The sequence below is a fragment of the Thermobia domestica genome, chromosome 2, assembly GCF_964235325.1.
Source record: "Thermobia domestica chromosome 2, izTheDome1.hap1.1, whole genome shotgun sequence".
NCBI classification, from domain to species: domain Eukaryota; kingdom Metazoa; phylum Arthropoda; class Insecta; order Zygentoma; family Lepismatidae; genus Thermobia; species Thermobia domestica.
In genome coordinates, this window is record NC_137455.1 from 58,028,525 (window position 1) to 58,047,310 (window position 18,786).

Sequence of the window (18,786 nt, forward strand, 5' to 3'; positions counted from 1 at the left end):
GTTATGTCTCAAGTATCACTGTAGATAAAGTGTTTTCAATCGTAAATTTGATGAAGGCGAAACAGACAGACTTGATACCCAAACTTTGCAAGGATTGCTGCACACAAGAAGGCTCACTTTTAACAACTCATGCTAAAATCCCTCTCAATCGCTCTCTGACCAGCAGAGTCAATGTTGACATGTACGCAGATAAAGATGATTAGCCTTTTATTGGTAAGTATAATCATTGATGGGTTCACTGTTTGCCTTGTAAAAAAAATCATCCTAATTGATGATTCTAACATCTTTAGATATTAAGTTGTATCTCCTGGACTTTTCCTGGATTTTGGATAAGAATTTTCCTGATTTTTTGAAAAATTGGTTGGCAACACTGGTGGGCGTATAAAAAGAGATTGGGAAGCGAGAGGGTCGTTGGCAAAAGCAACTTCGGTAAGCATAGCAGCTGAAGGTAAGTATAATATACAATGTAAATTTTAACGGTCACAAAGCATTGAAAGTATTTGTAGTAATATAGTTATATGACAAGCTGATTTAAAGAAAAAAATACTTTAGTACAAATATCAAAATCGGGAAATTCCCTGTCCGCTGCGTTTAACCAATAGAAACAATTTTAATTTTATTATTTTATAGGTATTCAAGGTATTGTCATAAATTGAGAAATTAATTATATATTCAATGAAATAAGTTGTGATGTAATCTATGGTGTGGTATTATTTATAAACATTATAATGCTGAGATTTTTAGATGTATACGAGTTACGATCATTAAACAGGAGAAAAAGCGATGCTGGGTAAGTTTTACCACACCATATTTTTAAAAATTTACAGGTATCGTAATTTCTGCATGAAAAATTATAAGAAACAAATTTGTGTGGCATTACTCTAGCAAGCGGTTCTATCAAATTTTGACAATTCTTTGACACATGAAAGATAACTGAATATATACTGTGCCCCCCTGCTGCGCACCTCTTATGACTCGGTTTGATAGCAGGGGGCCTAGGTGGCTTAGTGGTAGAGCGTTCACCTCTGGTGCTTGGGGTCTCGGGTTCGATCCCAGCCCCCGCCAAGTGAACTTTGTGGTGGACAAACACCGTGTGCGTGGGTTTTTTCGGGGTTCTCCCTTTTCCTCCCACTTTCTTCATTCCACCATTTCATTCATTATTCATCATCACCATCTCCTTTAGCCTAATCGGCATAAACGTGGGACGTAAAACTCAAAGATTTCATTTTTTTTCGGTTTGATAGCATTCGTGCTTAGAGGCAACCTCGCACAAGTTGGTTCGAGTTTTATGCACTATAATTGTTATGCCATATATCTCCATTGTATTTATACTCATCACAATTACAAATATCGAACCGTAATCACTACTAAGTGATTTGGGGAAGAAACTAACTAATGCCCGAAAGTGATCGCCGTAAAGAGCAGACGCGTTAGAGATGATGGGTATACGCATGAACAAGGTCGTTTACAACTGCTCGGCAGCCTCGATAAATTTGGGAGAGATACTAAATGCCATCCCTATTTTTCCACCGACGGTGTATTTCTGGACAGTGTGCAGAAACTGTATTTTTTGTTTATAAGTGAAATGAAAATGAAATGAAGAGTTTTACTTCTCATGTTTGTGCCGCCTTGGCTAAGGTAGACTGTGATTATGAGCAAGGAACATAATGGTGAAGCTAAGAAAGTGGGAGGAAACGGGAGAACCCCGAGGAAACCCACGCATACAATGTTTGTCCAGCACAAAGTTTACTCTGCGGGAGCAAGATTCGAACCCGGGACCCCATGCACTAGAACTAAACGCACTACCACGGAGCCACCTTATATTTATAAGTAGAGGGTTACTAGTGTCAAACCATGACAAATGATACTGAAATTCGCAACATTGCCAAAGCCTATGCGTTTTCGCAACCTTTGCTTACGCGTATACTCATCGTCGCTCACACACCCGCTCCCTTCAGACGCGCTATGTGCCCATCCTGCCGTGAGCATTTGTGCTTTTTAGTGGCCACGTAGCTCAAGTTAGAATTTCTGCACTTCGGTTTTCTTACTTTAACTGAAGAAGGAATGTGTACATATTACGAATATGTGGGTGGCGAACATTTACTCATACATGGTATAGATATAGCATTAGACCATTTGTTTCATTACCGTCCATTTTTTCATTACCATGTCGTATGCAGACAAGCCATTGAGTGAACAAGTTTTGTTTACACGCGTACTCATTGGCGCTGACTCTTCTAATGATGCCGTGTGGAACTAAGTTTCACCCTATACTAAACCGGAATCGATTCATATCTACATTGTAATTACCACCTAGCACAAGCTGTTGTGTGTTTGTACGACCAATAGTTTCTATAGCATAACACTTTGCAAGTATGTTGTACATCGGTACGTAATTTGTGGACCTGAGCTATAAAGATAAGATTTTAGAAAGCATTAAGATGTATATACCAAGAAAAGCGATAAAAGGTGGTTTGTTAACGGGCCCCATATTGCAAATTTGCACGACTGTACAAATTGACAGATGGGAGTTACAAAGGTTAAACAATTATTTACAATCAATCACACCCTCCAAACATTGATTATTTAGTATATTCATAAAGTCTCAGTTTAAAGAGAAAATGTCCAGATTAAGAATATGGAATCATTTATTGTAACAGGTGTTTACGATAAGAAGTGTTAATGGACAAAGAGTAGTATTTAATGATTTTCTTTATAGGCAGTAGACATATAAATCATTTGTGAGCTCGGCTTTTCTTCCTTACTTTATGGCGCTGCTGGTTCAGTAATATGGAAATATAATGTAAATCTAGCTTGCAGTGACCATCTAGCACAAAGCGGTGCGTGTTTTTGCCATCTTCATTTGCACACTTGCCACCGTCGCTAGCGCGCGTGCTTACGGACACACTGTTACTTGGACCTTCCAGCTACTCCCAGTCCTAAAGCGGAATAGATTCAATGCTAGTATGTAGCACAGGTTGGTACGTGTTTTTTTCTCGAGTAATCGTTGGTGGACAGGCGCCAATAATATAAATGTCTAATAGACTCTAGAAAGTAATTAGCAAAGTCAGATTCTTTAACGGTTAGAAACCAGAGTACGGTAGTAAAAAGGGCAGGGTTTGAAAAGAAAAATCTGCCCAGCTGGTTTTATTAAATTTTGTAATTATATTTATATTGCTACTTAAATTACCATTTAATCATTCGTGTTCTAATGTACAAAAGAAACTAGAATTTCTTTATTAGGCCGCGGTGGCTCAACCCTGGTGCGGGCTCCTGGTTAGATTCCCAGTTTCAACTAAGTGGGCTTTGTGGTGATCAAACACCGTATGCATAGGTTTTCTCAAGGTTCTTCCGTTTCCTCTAAGTTGTGTCGTGTCACGATTATCATCCATATCATCATCGTCTCTCTGAGCCTTGGTGCATAATTGTGAGACATTGAACTAAATTTTAAAGTAACAACAACAATAGTAAAAGAATGAAAGAAAATGTCGCACAATCAATCCGCTTTTCGCGGGATCCATTAACACTTCACTTTCCACTATTGACACCTCAGTTAAATTTTGAGTTTTAGAAGGAGGAAAGTTACAGATAATTCTAGGATATACAATAGAATATTATATAGAATAGGAATACAATCCTTTATAACACTCAGGGTTCAAATCTGTAAGCCATCTCACCTGAGTGAAGAGTCCTTTAAGTGTCCCTCAAAACACTCCAGGCAAATACTGGAATAGTACCTTAAGTTCTGAAGCCAGGGCTAAATAACAATCGGATGTTAAACGAATGTTTTTTAGTTTTTAAGAACTGAAGTGTTCGATATGGATTTTTTTTTTAATTCTCATTTCCAGTTGCCAATTTCTTTTCTTACAATAAATTTTACAATTAAAGTCTCTGTGTAACATACGATAATTGTGCTATATATTACATACTCCATTAGATAACTAAAGAATAATTCAGGAGTTTCATGATTCTCGTTGAGAAGATGACGTTAGCTTTGAGAAGATAGAGATATATCTTTAGTAATTTCCTTTATTAAGTGAAGCGTTTTTTTTTTTTTTTTTTTTCGATTTGTAATTGACATGTGGATAAAGACATTTTCTTGTTTGTTTGTATTAATACTCGAGTAAGTACTACAAAAACAAAGGGAATGTAGTCATATTGCTTTTTATCCTAGAGTAGCTAAAATGCGCGTTCTTTGCACGGGGAGAATTAAGTTTATCGAAAATATTTTATACTCTTTTTCTCCTTAGGATACGCCTATCAGTGAAAGGGTAATAATAAAAGCTCCACAAGACATTTTATTTTTGGCGTAAATTTTGAACTTGCTCCTCCCTTATGATACGCCCTTTGAGCAAAGTTACATGATAAAATCTCAGGTTGAGGTAGGTATTGCATGAGTTCAAGAACTCATTTCAAACTGTTCAACCGTTTCCCCGTGACACGAGCCAATATTATTTTAAATAGGGAAAGAAATGAAAGAAAGTGCTCTCGTTCCCTCCTCAAAAAAGAAATTTTCAAATAGGGGATAGGAGTGTCCCTTTATGAATGGGGAATTTTTATATTGAGTTTTGTCTTCCTAATTTGAAGTACTCAAAATACTACATTTTCTCCCTGGTATTGTGAATCCTCTCTATTTTCATTAAAATATGCAGTAGTCAAAGTAACAAAGTAAAATCCCAACTCAAGGTAGGTACATACTAAGTTTCAAAATTCTTTTCAAATTATTGAAGCGTTTCCTCGTGATGCGATCACAAATAACACGACCATTGCTTCCAACATGAAGAATGGGATTATAGAAACTCTCTCTTTCCTTAGAACGAAAATTTTCAAAAACTCTGGAATACATGTCACTGATATTTAATGAGGCGTTTATACACCGAATTTCATATTCTTAACTTGGCAATCTCATAACATACTATTTTTTTGTTTTTCATGATTTTTAACTCTACCTACCTTCCTAGGACGCGCCCTTGCATCAAAGTAATGTGATAAAAAAAAAGTCCACCTCAAGGTATGTCCTATGTTCAGAAATTAATTTCTAACTGTTGAACCGGTTCTCCGTGATGCGATCAAAACAACAGGCATCTCTTTCAGTGTGAAGAAAGAGATTTTAAAAAATGTCCCCTCCTTCCTTAAAACCAAAATTGTCAAAAAAAAAAAAAAAAAAAAAAAAAAAAGTGACCGCTTACTTTTAATGAGGAGTTTAAATACCAAGTTTCATCACCTAACTTGACAGGATCGTGAGATATTCAATTTTTCGCATTGATTTTGATCCTCCGTTTTCCCTCCTCGCCTCCTTTTCTTTCCCGTAGAATACTCATTTGGATCAAAGTAACATGGTAAAGGTAGGCGTGTACTAAGAAACACGAGTGAACGAACTAATTACAGTCACATTAAGATATTATTTCGATCCAAGTTTTGAAGTAAATTTTTGGAGGTTTTTTTTTTTTTTTTTTAATTTATTGTGGTTATCTTGTGTAAGCTTTACCTTCCCCCACTCCCCAAAAAATGGGGAAATTCGAACAGTCCTGACAGATGTTTGAGTAATGTAAAGTGCATATAACGTGATTTAAAAAAAAACACAGATAGTGTTGCCAAACTAACTACAGACACGTAATCCATGTTGATCCTGAACACACGAAGCACACTGGTAAGAACAGGAAGAAAGAAATACAGAAGAGAGGGTATAGCCCTATTCGTTATTAGGACGGAAGGGTTAAAGAGAAAATCATAAGTTACATGTATTTCTTATCAGTTATTTCCCTGAAACTTCTATATTTGGATTGAAATTAAGATTTTTTCAGATAATTAGTCCGTTTTGAGTGTATTTAAATTAGAGGCGGTACACTAACTTACTTTATATATAGACATGATAATACCTAGTTATAACTCACATATTGTTAATATACGTATGCAAACTGAGGCCCGAATACGAGCCGGCCCGGCCTGGTTGGATATGTATTTTGTGCCCTGCTCGACTTAAGCCGAATCTCGAGCCGGACGGAGAACGGGCCGGGCGTAACCGGCCTGAGAACAACCAAGTCTGATAAGTCGAGTCAATCCTTCAATATGTAATGGAAAATGAGAAATGTGTCGTCATAACCTTGCAATGTCTATTTGTTCTTCTCGAATGGGAAAATCGTGTCAAAAGTTCCCTAAGGTTTGCTTTCTATATCCTTATTCTTTCTGTCTATTTGTTATCTGTGCTTGCTCTGTCCAGCTATGTTTATTATATAATACAGCTCATGAACCTAAAAGCCTTATACTACACTCATTAGTGCGTTACGAGTAACAGAGAAGGTATGTAAAACTGCTATACCGTATGTAATACTAATACTACAACTACTACTGCTAATACTACTATTACTATTACGATTACGAATACAAGTACTAGTGCTAATTCCACTATTGCTGTCACTGCTACTACTCATTACTATACTAATACGACAGCGAATACCACTACTTCTATTACTAGTAATACGAACACAAAAAAAAAATGAAAATGAAATCTTTGAGTTTTACGTCCCACAGTTATGCTGGCTAAGCTAAAGGAGACGGTGATGATGAGAGATAAATGACATGGTGGAATGAATAATGTGGGAGGAAACAGGACAACCCCGAGGAAACCCATGCACACGGTGTTTGTCCACCACAAAGTTCACTTGGCGCGAGCTGCGATCGAATCAGGAACCCCATGCACCAGAGGTGAACGCTCTACCAGTGAGCCACGTTCCAGGAACACCTCATTGACCCTAGCGTCTTGGTGATTTATTTGATCATTATATTTTGTTATCGTATTTGTAGCATCATACTATAAACAATACAGGAACATATAACACCATTTGGTAATATCTGCCTTGCTAATTGAACATTACTACAAATTGCGCTGCTCTTATGAACACGCCAGTTCACGGTTTCGTCCTCCTTGTCTAATGGTAGCATTCCAGATTCTACTTAGTAGGTCAAGAACTTGACTTTATCATACGTTCTTTAGGTAACTACGACTCAGGCCGTATTGATGATCATGGGATGAATTGGTGGAATAAAAACTTGGAGGAAATAGATCACCTCGAAAACTCCCACACACACGGTGTTTGTCCAACACAGAGTTCATATAGCGCGAGAAGGGATCGATCCGACGACCTCTAGCACAAGATGTGAGTGCTTTACCTACTGAGCCACCGTTGTCTCCCGTAGATCAAGTATCGGTTCACAGTCTACGCAGACCGGCCATAGTGACTAGCATTTCTCCGTTTTCTTCTGTACTTAGAAGATAAATTCTGTACCACAAGATATGTCAACTCTGATGTGAAATCGTAGCAGTTACAGTAGTATTAGCAGTGGTCGTAGTTGTAATAGTAGTGGTAGTACACAGTACTTTACAGTCTTGAATAAAGAGTCTGTTTCCCCAAACCGATTACGATTAATACAGGCTGACAACATTAGTTTCCGATCCGTCTTTCACAGTGTCCGGGTCGAGCCGGGCCGGCTTGGCCCGGAAATGCACGTGCCCGGTTCGATCCTATAGCTTTTTTTGTGTCCGACCCGAAATGTGCCCGGCACGGTTAGAGCCCGGTCCAGTTTGATATACTTGAAACGGGCAGGACCGGGTAGTCCGCCGGGCCAAACGGGCGCACGCGGCCCGTGCAGGGTTCTGATGCAAACTTCATTCGAAACTAGATAACACTATAAGGGAGATTAATGCTTTTGACCAGAAAACTGCGAAAACTATAACAGTAAAACTGTATACCCTTCGATAATGCCTAATTGATCAAACTACTTAACAGTTCTGTGTCATAGCAGGGAAACATCTGATAAGAGAAGGGAAAATTAAAACAAATCTTTCAGCAAGCAATTCAAGACAGCATGACAGAAAGAAAACTTAGTTTAGTGCTAAATACCGTACACAGGACTTTTGGAATTGATGTCACATCATCAACGTACAGCTTTTGTTAATGTGGAAATTAACCCAACTTGTACAGTTTAACGCTAGTTGTTATACCGATAAATGAGAAACTTTTACATTCATATGACAGAAAATTACGTTGCAATAGTTAGATTTTGCGTGTACAGCTATATAGTGGTAGTTACTATCCACATAGTGTTACAAAAATAATATGTAATTCTTGCAGGAGCAACTTCAGACCAAACAATGAAATGGTACTTCGTGCTTCTTATTCACCAGTATTTACAAAAGAAGAATGGTATGTTCCGAAGAAAATGTGTTGTATGATTACATCGGTATTTGTGATGATTTTGAGACTAAATCCTTACATTTCTAATTAAAGACGTATTGCGATGAAAATTACTCGAGATATACTAATACATAAACTTTTAAAAGCTCTCGATATAAGTGAAGGACACGCCTCTGTAAAAAGAAAGAAAAAAAATAATGTTAGTTCGCGAAACCGTTTCACATTGACATTTTAATAAAAACTTTTTTTTTTCTCAGAGGCATGTGTTATTTCGGTTTTTAATTATTCAAGCAAACCAACAATTAAGTTATAATTTGGTCATCGACTAATATATTGCTGAATAATTATCCTATCAAATTAAATAATTCAACACACACGAAAAGCAAAGGGGATTGAAACCTATGCTAATACACGAGTAACGTAAGTGTTAAAGGAAAGTATCCTAAATCATATAATATTTCAATATCATTTATATCCCTCATTACTCATTACTCTCAACATCAGATCATTACTCAAACAAGTGAAAGACGACCTTCGAAAAACAAGTGTAACTGTATACCATGAGAATGTGGCAGAGCATACATAGGACAGACTGGACATACAATAGAACAATGATGCAAAGAACACAACAGCTACACAAGACTTCAGCAACCCGAAAAGTCAGGAATAGCAGAATATAGCTTTAGAGCTTGGACACAGAATTGATTTTACAAATACCACCACAGTAGCCAAGTGCAGCAACTTTTGGGTCAGAACGATGAAGTAAGCCATAGCTATCTCATGGGAAAGAAGCAGTTTAAATAGAGACAATGGGTTTCAACTCATCCCTATTTGGTCGGCCCTTCTCAGGAACAAAACAGACATTCATCATAGCCATTTCTCGTAGCTATGACAACAGCCGATCACGAGCCCCAATTCATGGATCTGCCCATACGTAGTTTATATATAGGATTGGCAAAAACCATGGTTTATATTAAAAAAAAAACAAACAAACAACAAAAAACCCGTTTTTTTTTGTTTAAACCCGGGTTTTTGCTTTAAATAATTTGTTACATGTATTTATATCACATATGGACAGAATTAAGTTTTTTTCACCTTGGTATTATTGTGCAAAACCAGGTTATGCTGGAACGAGTTACATAAGCTTAAAGCTTACATCCGAGAGAAATTGTCCTCCATTATAACTCGAAACTGGGACTAATTAGCCACAAATGCGATATGTCTGCCGACTCACTCACGAAGGACTCCTGATAAAAATTCGTTGTACTAACCTTCACATATTTGTTATTATAATTGCCAACAGTAGTTTTAGAAGGACAAAAAAAAAATAGTTGCACAAGTGAAACTATTATGCAGAATTACATATTGTCAATTACAAAATACTGTGCAATAAATTTTGTTAGAATAATCTTAATTAGATACAGTTTGGAGTATGTTTTGTGGCTTCTTGATCTAAAGGGCAATATGGATTCGCCCTCCTTACAGATTAAGTACTTTTTTTTTTTTATGGTAATATGCTTTAAATAAATTTCAAAATTTTCTCATTTTATTACATGCTTGAAAAAAAGATGGTAGAAAACCCATTTATTTTTATTTCTTGATTGATTTATTTTCAGCAAGCCTTCACAATAGTAGTTCTGAATAATGTGTACTTAAATCCCAGGTAAAAATGACAAGTTCATATCATATAGAGGGAACAGGAAAGCGGGAAAGAGGCTATCATCTACGTAAAACTGGACTCTGGAGTGATTGTGAAGTTCACGTAGGATCAAAATCCAATGTAAAGGTAAATTTTTAAAATCTATCTTTAACTGTGTCTTGATGTATAATAAATGACTGCAGCTCATGCTAAAAACAGAAATATGAGTCCCCCAGTTTCAGTGAATGTCTCTTGTTCACTTCTTTGGAATGTGTTTTCTTCGTTGTTTATAATTTGTTAATACTAAACTTTAGCTAATTTATCTCATATGTACTAATGAAAGGGGGGAAACAACTTTTTTTTTTCACACACACCAGAATTCTCTATAGGTGCGTGATATATAAAACACAAACAGTAAAAAAGTGATTGGCTGAACATTCTGAGGGGTTGGAGTCCCGGTCCAGTCAATCACTTATTTACTTTTCGTGTATTATCTCATTTAATGTGTTCAAGTATTTATTTTACATTTTACATAATTTATTTTTCTTAGTTTCAAATGTAAAAATTGAGTGAGATATTAAAAAAAGAAATCCCAAAAGTTTCGTGAAATGGACAAGAGACGTTTTGGAATTGAGTAACTCATATGTATATTCAAGTTACTTTAAAAAAAAATAAATAAATAAAAAGTATAGAGCACATGTCTTGCTTTTAAAAGCTTTCCATACATATTTAATGGCATTGAGAATAACCTCATAGCGTATTGTTAAAATTCCCAAGAATGAAAGTTTGAATCCACTGCCCCCCTTCACTTAATACCAAAAATATGTTCCACGATCATGTTCATTTTAATAAAAAATGCTCGATTTTGGCGACATATGTCGTACATTTTCTTTGAGGCTTCCCTAGCATCCCTTCTGCAGGGGTTAAAATCAGTAGAGAATAAACTATAAGATGTACCCTTCTAGCACACTGCATTCACATATCATTACAGTTTGTCATGGCTTCCTCGTGTAGTGTTGCGTGCATATGCATTACGTATTTCCCCCTACGCATGTCATAAATAAGATCCCCATGTATTTTTATTACATATATATATATTTATATATATTACTCTTTTTAAATCATGATAAATGTTTTACAAATGTACGGTCTCAGATTCTTTACCTGCAGCTAGGTTTTTATAGAACATTTCGTGTGTGTGTTTTGTCCGACATTAGAGGCCTACTTCTGTAGTTTAAGGTTGAAAGTAGTGACTCGCTTCAACACTGCACACCTTTACTAGTATATTTTGATAAATATATTTGCAATTAAGATTTGACTGGTAGAAAAAATTACATTGAGATTATTTTTAATACAAAATTCGGTCTAAAAGCAACGCACTATAAGTAATGGTAACCACTAAAGTAGTGAAATTTTGTAGGTAGGTCCTTTAGAAATATCAGTCAATATATAGTCCATGTGCTTCACCGCACTGCAGCTATCTTTGTTTCCATGACACAAATGCACGCTCGAGCTCCTCCGTGGCTAAGCGGTTAGCGTACGCGCCTTTGGCGTGGGAGACCCGGGTTCGATTCCCGGCGGGAGCTCATGTGGTTCGGATTCCACGTTAATCAGTAGGTCCACGTCTCATATAGCCTCGCTGCTGAACGGGACGTTAAACCCAAAATCAACTCAACAAATGCACGCTCGTAAAACCCTTGAGGTAAATCATTACTCCATGTTACGTTACATGCAATGATTTCGTTGTCATCTTGAAACTGTTTTCCACACAAATGAGCCTCCAGTCGTCCAAATAGAAATCGAAATGACAGCCTGATTTCATCACACGTGATGGCTCCATGAAAGCATTCTGGATAATTGATAGAGAAACTTTGCAGAAGATTGTAATACACATTCTTCCTGATTTGCATCATCCTCCTTGTGAAGATTGCAACCTAGCGACCTTTGTGTGAGTGTGTGTGTCTGTTTATCTTTTGTGTCTCAATCACTGGGTTAACGTTAACACTGTGTGCCCTTTTGCCATATCTGTGTGCTTCATGGTCTGTCTCATGGTGATGCGTCTGCTTTTTACAAGTTCCTCAACAGTTAATGGGTTTTCGTTGTTTGTGGCAGTTGACGGTCTACCTGATAGTAGTTGATCCTGGATGCTGCAATGATCACTACTCGAAACTTCGGAAGCCGTCGACACGCATTGCTTCGATACATTGTTTTGTCCTCATAGTCAGACAACAGCTTATTGTAAATCGATGTTGCTGAGCTATTACCGCATTCGTAGGCAAATTCGATCACTGCGCATTGGCATATTAGTGTGTCACGTTGATCATCTATGTTTGCTTACATGCAACGACAGGAAATAAACTTTAAATATAGGTTAGGTAATAACGAACCAATGTTTCTACCTACAAAATTTCAGTTCTCTAATGTTTACTATAGCCAAGCTACGGTTGACTGCATTACTTTTTGACCAACCTTTGTATACCCCCTACTTAAGCTTTTAAGAAAGAGGTAGGTATTCTTGTATTAAGCACTACCTGGTATTTTACATTGTTAGTTCCAGTTTCTTGTAAGTACAGTAGCAATTTGCTGGAGAAAGACAGTAAAAGAGCATAATTCGACAATGTTCAACATAGTTCATGGCAATGAACATCTGCTAACCTATGTGTTCACTATTCCATTTAAAATTTAAAAATTTGGTTGCTTGCGCTGCAATCTTGTGTACAGCAAGCATAAGAACTAGAATTAAAGAACTTATTAGAGATTCTAAGAAAGAAATTTCAACCATATATGGTTTGTCCAAACATTGATTTTTGCAAAATCACAATATAAATTATACACATGTTTAACATAAGTCAGTGTAACACATTGAATAAAACATATTCAAATTGATCTTTATGCACATTAAAGATCCAGATATTAACACAAATAAATAGAATTAAACAGCTTTATTAACAAAAAATAACATTTTTAAGTTAATGTATCGAGTTGATGTTTCTTATTACTAACAGAGCTACATACAATTTGATAGTCTGCATCCTATTGTGTGACAGCACTGATAAAAATTGAGTTAAGACTATGTAATGGCGGAGGACAGAGATATATTTTAATTTTTAGGAAGATTGATAATTATAAGGTAGGGGCTATTATAAGGTAGATTTTTTTTTTTTTTTTTTTTTTTTTTTAAGGAGTTTGGACCGTCGAAACCATTTCACATATTTACATTGTCTGTTCGTGTTTGTGTGTCCATCCATTCGGGAGACCCCCCTCCCAAAAAGAAAATATATATATATATATATTTGATCGGCACCATCAATTCTAATTGGAAGTTGTAGTAAACAACCACTTCCGGTTTTAACATCGATCAGTTTGGAGCAAAAACGGTAATAGACAACAAGAAGTATTTTCCTGCAATCGATTAAACCTCCCAGAAATACCTTTTATCTTCATCTGTAACTCTCTATGAAAATCGGAATTAACAGAAATCCACTGCAGCACCCAGTTGGTTTCAATGTTGATCTATATTAGAGCAAGGAAAAGAGGTAATGGGATTATGTTATTTTAAAATTGATTTATCGGTCTAAGAATAGATGCCATATTTTTTTAATGCTTTATTCGAACCGGAAGTGGTAGCAATCAACCATTTCCGGTTTTAAAGTTGATTGCTATAGAGTAAAAACGGTTTAATTGCTAGTGAGAAGCGGTTTTCTGCAATCATTTAAGTGTCCGAAGAATAAACTCAGTCTCCACTCTAATTTGTCTACTAAAATCGAAAGTTGTAGAAATGACTTCAACTTCCGCTTTGTTATCATGCCATACGAACCAAACTCCTTACGTGGTGTGCCCATGGCTCTGCTACTTGTCATTTGTAGTATCTAAAATCTCCAACTCATCCTTAAATACTCCATAGAAGACTGCAGCGAAGGAAATTGGAATTCTAATATTATAGATATTCATTATGAATAATATGTGGCCTTCCTTGCTGGTCTAGTAGCTAGCGCGCATGCCTTTCGTACACGATGAGAGAGCATCGAACACACTACAGATCCAGATTCCACTATGGATTGTAGGTTTGGCAGCTGACAGAAGAACGTAAAGAAAAATCAATTAATCAATAATGTATGTTCTTTTCGTGCGATTAGTAGTATTTACTAGCTTAATTTTTTGGGGGGACGTGTTCTCTTTTACATTAAAGAACAAGAATGTTTGCCGTGTAATGTAGGTGTTGGGTGATAAAGAGCATTCTTTCTTTGCAGTGGTGAAGTTTCGAGTTTGAACTCAGTGATTAGATCTTCTGATTTGGAATTTTCGTTCTTTCTGTCAGCCAATTGGCGGGATGCAAATATAGGCTTAAGGTGACTTGCTCCCGTTTTTTTTTTTTTTTTTTTTCTTTCTTTCTTTCTTTTTCTTTCTTTCTTTCTTCTTGTCGCTTGTTAATGAGACCATTGGTCTCGGAGACTGCGTCTGAAAGTTTTGAGACAACCAAACCAAAGATGATACCGTGCTAAACAAACTGATATGGGTCCGTGTAAAAGCTCGTGCATATTTTCGGGAAAGTAGAGAAACAAGAATTTCTTTGTAAAACGTAAAAATCAATGCTGTAAAAAAAATCATGTCAGCATTAAACTAATACTGAAATATGCCTTCATTGAGATCTTCATGATGACACTAACAAGATGACAATACAAAATTCCCTCGTGACTAAGCGGTTAGCATTTGGCCTGGGAGACCCTGGTTCGATTGCCGGTGGGACCTTATGTGGTTCAGATCCCACGTTAAGCTGTAGGTACACGTCTCATATAGCCTCGGGTGCTAGCCTCGACGCTAAACTCAAAATCAAAATCAAACAAGATGAGAGTACATAAATAAAATAGACACTAGATAATTAATTTTCGGCCTCATGAATATGTTTTTTCCGATGACTATTCACACATCTAGTAATTTAGGTAATTCAGCTGCTTTCACCATACGAGGATTGTCACTAAATATGTGAGAAAAACAAAATTTATCACAATCATATTATTTTTATGCAAAATTTCTGCGAATATCCGCACCTTCCTTGCGCATTTTCCCAAGAATTTTACCATGAGTCTTTCAATTCACTTGCAACATGTCAAAATAATCTAGAACAGCTTTTACATTAATTACCCTTGATAGGGACGTTCTAGAGCCTTAGGCACTAAAGAGAACTATTAAAAAAGGAAATTGCAATATTGGAAGTAATGTGTTGAAATGGGACACGCTTTGCGTTATTTATAAGTAATGTGTAGGTATGGCACCATTAGAAAAAATACAGCAATTAATACCATTTGCTATTTAACATTGTATTTTACATAAGAAAAATGTTCCAGTAGAATAATAACAATGAATTATTACTGTTGTTATGATTGCCATTTATTTCATCATTTCGATATAAATTTAGTTCAGGTCTAGAAACATTCTTTGTTCTACTCGTCCTCCTCGGTTTTTGCATGCCAGAGACGCCCATGGTAAACAGCACTTTCTTTATACGTGTTTACGACGAATCTTAGGTTTTTGTAAGAATTCAACGTAAAGAACCCTGGAATAATCTTCTTATCGAGGAGGTTTGCCTTTGATCAACACACAAAATAAATATAATTAAAAAAAGAAAATTGGAACAATTGTTGAACCGAATTCAGAAGCTCCCAGCGTGCAAACTAAGCTACTTGCCCACCAAATTTGGTTTACATCCGGTCAGTAGTTTCCGACAAATAAAGTACCACAAATAAAGCAAGCAGACCTTGTCCCTGGTGGCCGAGCTCGGCCACCAAATATTCTGGACCTGGTGTGTGGTCTGGGCCTGCTACTTGCCCATCAAATTTAGTTTAGATCCAGCCAGTAGTTAATGAGAAATACAGTACCACATACATACATACACATACGCATATTTGAAATGAAATTATAAGTCCCCGTATGCTTACGACAGAATCTAAAAAAGACTACGTATTTACATAATTATCGGGACCTAAATATCAATACAAGGACTATTACAAGTTTTTAAATGATACAATTGTGTGGCTCTCACAAATTTTTATAGGCGTTCAACGTCGTCTGCCCCTTCCCAACACTTCAGAATTCCTTTTGTAGTCTTTGAAAATTTTACTTCTGAAACACCCATTCCAATATACTGGAGACGCTCAATTTTTGCACTAATAGTTTGTAACTCCTCTTTGTCACTATTAAACTTGAGCCCTGAATCCTGTATATTTTTTTGGAAAGCTACATGATGCTAAATCTGGTGAACTGTTGGAATGGTTGCCCTCTGTTCTTCAGTCAAGAAGTCAATATTCTGACAAGCCACGTGTGATCTAGCATTGTTCTAGCGAAACAAGAATCCTGAAACTACCATATTTGTTCAGTTACAAGAAAACTTAAATAAAGCAAACTATTGTGTACCAAACTTCAATCACTGTCATTTATATTGAAGCAGAACTCACTTTCACCGGAACCCACAGCTACATGATGCCAAATCTGGTGAACTGTTGGAATGGTTGCCCTGTGTTTTTCAGTCAAGAAGTCAATATTCTGACAAGCCACGTGTGAGCTAGCATTGTTCTAGCGAAACAAGAATCCTGAAACTACCATATTTGTTCAGTTACAAGAAAACTTAAATAAGGTAAACTATTGTGTACCAAACTTCAATCACTGTCATTTATATTGAAGCAGAACTCACTTTCACCAGAACTGAACTTAAACACACACACAAAAGAAAAAGAAAGAAATTAAAAAAAGAACTCCGTGGATATGGAACTTTTAGGGGTTTTGGATCCAGGATGTCGATTGGCGCTTTGTTTTCAAGACCAAGTAATACTCATATATCGTCTTTTCCGTAACTATTCAGATAACAATTTTGATTTTCCTCCGTCAAATTTGTCCATCATCAATCTTGCTAGTTTTGCATCATTGTCAACATCTAACAAGCAGGATTTGTATTTAAAAAAAAAAAAAAAAAAAAAAAAAAAAGTCCATGTTGATGCAGTGTTGTGTTCAATACTATCGATTCAACTTTCTGTTATTCCCCTTAATTATTGCTATCCTGGACTATTCCTTATTATTACTTCCATGATAGCATTGTCTTCAGGAGTCAGTGCTCTTGCAGGCCTTCCATATCTGGAATTATCAATCAGACGTTACTATTGTGGAATTGTCGAAGCCAGTTATTAATAGTTTCTTTCGAAATTGCAGCTTCATTTTCCAAATGTCTGTCGCGAATATTCAGAACATCCATTGACTTCTAGAAATAAACCATAATTAAAAATTTGTATTATTTTACGATATATATAAACTTTGGAATTATCCGTGCAATGACATAAATATATGCGAAACAGTAGTGTGTATATTATTGAATAGTGTAAAACATGTATTATAAAAATGCTAATTAAGCGGTGTACTAATCACTAAACACTGAAAATGCCGCCTTCGACCCGATGGAAGCAAAAACTTTTCACACTGCCATGCATGGCACCACTGTCAGTAGTAACTTAAAAAAAATTAACGCTAAACACGTGTGTATGGAGGCTGAGACAGACGGTGATGACAAAATGGATTATAATGGTGGAATGACAAAAATGGAATTAAACAGAAATTCTTGAGAAAAGCCAGGCGCTGGTGTTTGTCCATCACAGAGCTTACTTGGCGGGAGCTGGAATCAAACTATGGACCCTGCGCACCAGAGGTAAGCGCTCTATCAGAGCCACCGCGGTCCCAGTAACCGTAAATGGTCCAGTTCTGTCGCATGTTGTTATTACTGCCGTTAATAAACTTAAACCTAGAGTTACAGTTCACGTTTTATTTCAATAGAAGTGCTGTTCTATAGCCTACTTACGATGGATAATCATGTTCGTAGTGATTATTTGAAACACAATTTACTCAAAAGTTTTATTCTATAATTAACTTATAAGCATGGATGTATATGGATAGGTATACACTTTTGATGTTGACTACAAACTTAAAGTAAATATAAAATATTCTGTGTATGGTAATTTCAGAAAAGTGCAAGATCTTTAATACAGTTTTCTCAGTATTAGTTTCTTCTGAACGAGTTAATGTGATAGAGTACTATACTCTTAACCTTAAGGGGGCAGGTGGCTCAGGGGAGCGGTGGGTGGGATCCCTGGTTCGATCCCCGGTCAGGTAAGTTTGTAGTGGACAACATTGTGTCTGTGGGTTTCCTCGTTAACCTGGAAGATTTCTTTTCCATTTTCTTACCTTAAAAGTACATGTTCTCTTCCGTTACGAGCGTTTATAAGTTCACCACCTACTTTTCCAAATAAATCGTGTCGAAATAGACGTAAACTACTATATTAAACTTTCTTCCAGAGATCTTTAATACTTTTTACAGAATATCATTTTTGTACCTCACAACATTAAACTTCATTTCTACCAAAAAGACAAAACTACAGTATAACGTAAAGCGTCATAACGATTTCTGTCCAAATTATGACATCTCTATGGTTTCATCTCTTAACAATTTCCTTCCGCTATCTTTTGAAAGGAAACTCACTTCTCTGAAATGGTATTTGGTTGTCCCTATAGTCAGATCATTAATTCCAAGTTACTTATTCGCCGATCTCCTCGGTCATCGTCCTCCTGATGCGATCTCTCATCCGGGGATCGCGGTAGCTCAGTGGTAGAGCGTTCACCTCTGGTGCATTGAGTCCTTGGTTCGATCCCAGCTCGCGTCAAGTGAGCTTTAAGGTGGATCGTGTGCGTGGGTTTTCTTGGGATTCTCCCGTTTCCTCCCAATTTTTTATTCCACCATTTCATTCTATTTCTCATCATCACAGTCTCCTTTATCCTAGTCGGCATAACCGTGGGACGTAAAACTTAGATTTCATTTCATTTCATTTTCGATCTCTTACCCCTGTCCGCTGGTCTCTAGGGTCTAGCACACGCCTTTGGTTCACGTAGTCCCGGGTTCAATTCCCGACGGGAGAA

General features: G+C 36.7%; 1 protein-coding gene across 1 annotated transcript in view; it reads left to right on the forward strand.

Moving 5' to 3' along the window:
- Positions 1–381: 381 nt before the first annotated feature.
- Positions 382–18,786, forward strand: part of LOC145672482 (BTB/POZ domain-containing protein 6-like) — a 38,637-nt gene continuing 20,232 nt past the window's right edge. The window contains exons 1-2 of the mRNA XM_081741645.1: positions 382–448; positions 9,812–9,981. Of these exons, the coding sequence (XP_081597771.1) occupies positions 9,865–9,981 (117 nt within the window). The 5' untranslated portion in view covers positions 382–448; positions 9,812–9,864. The remainder of the gene's footprint in view (positions 449–9,811; positions 9,982–18,786) is intronic.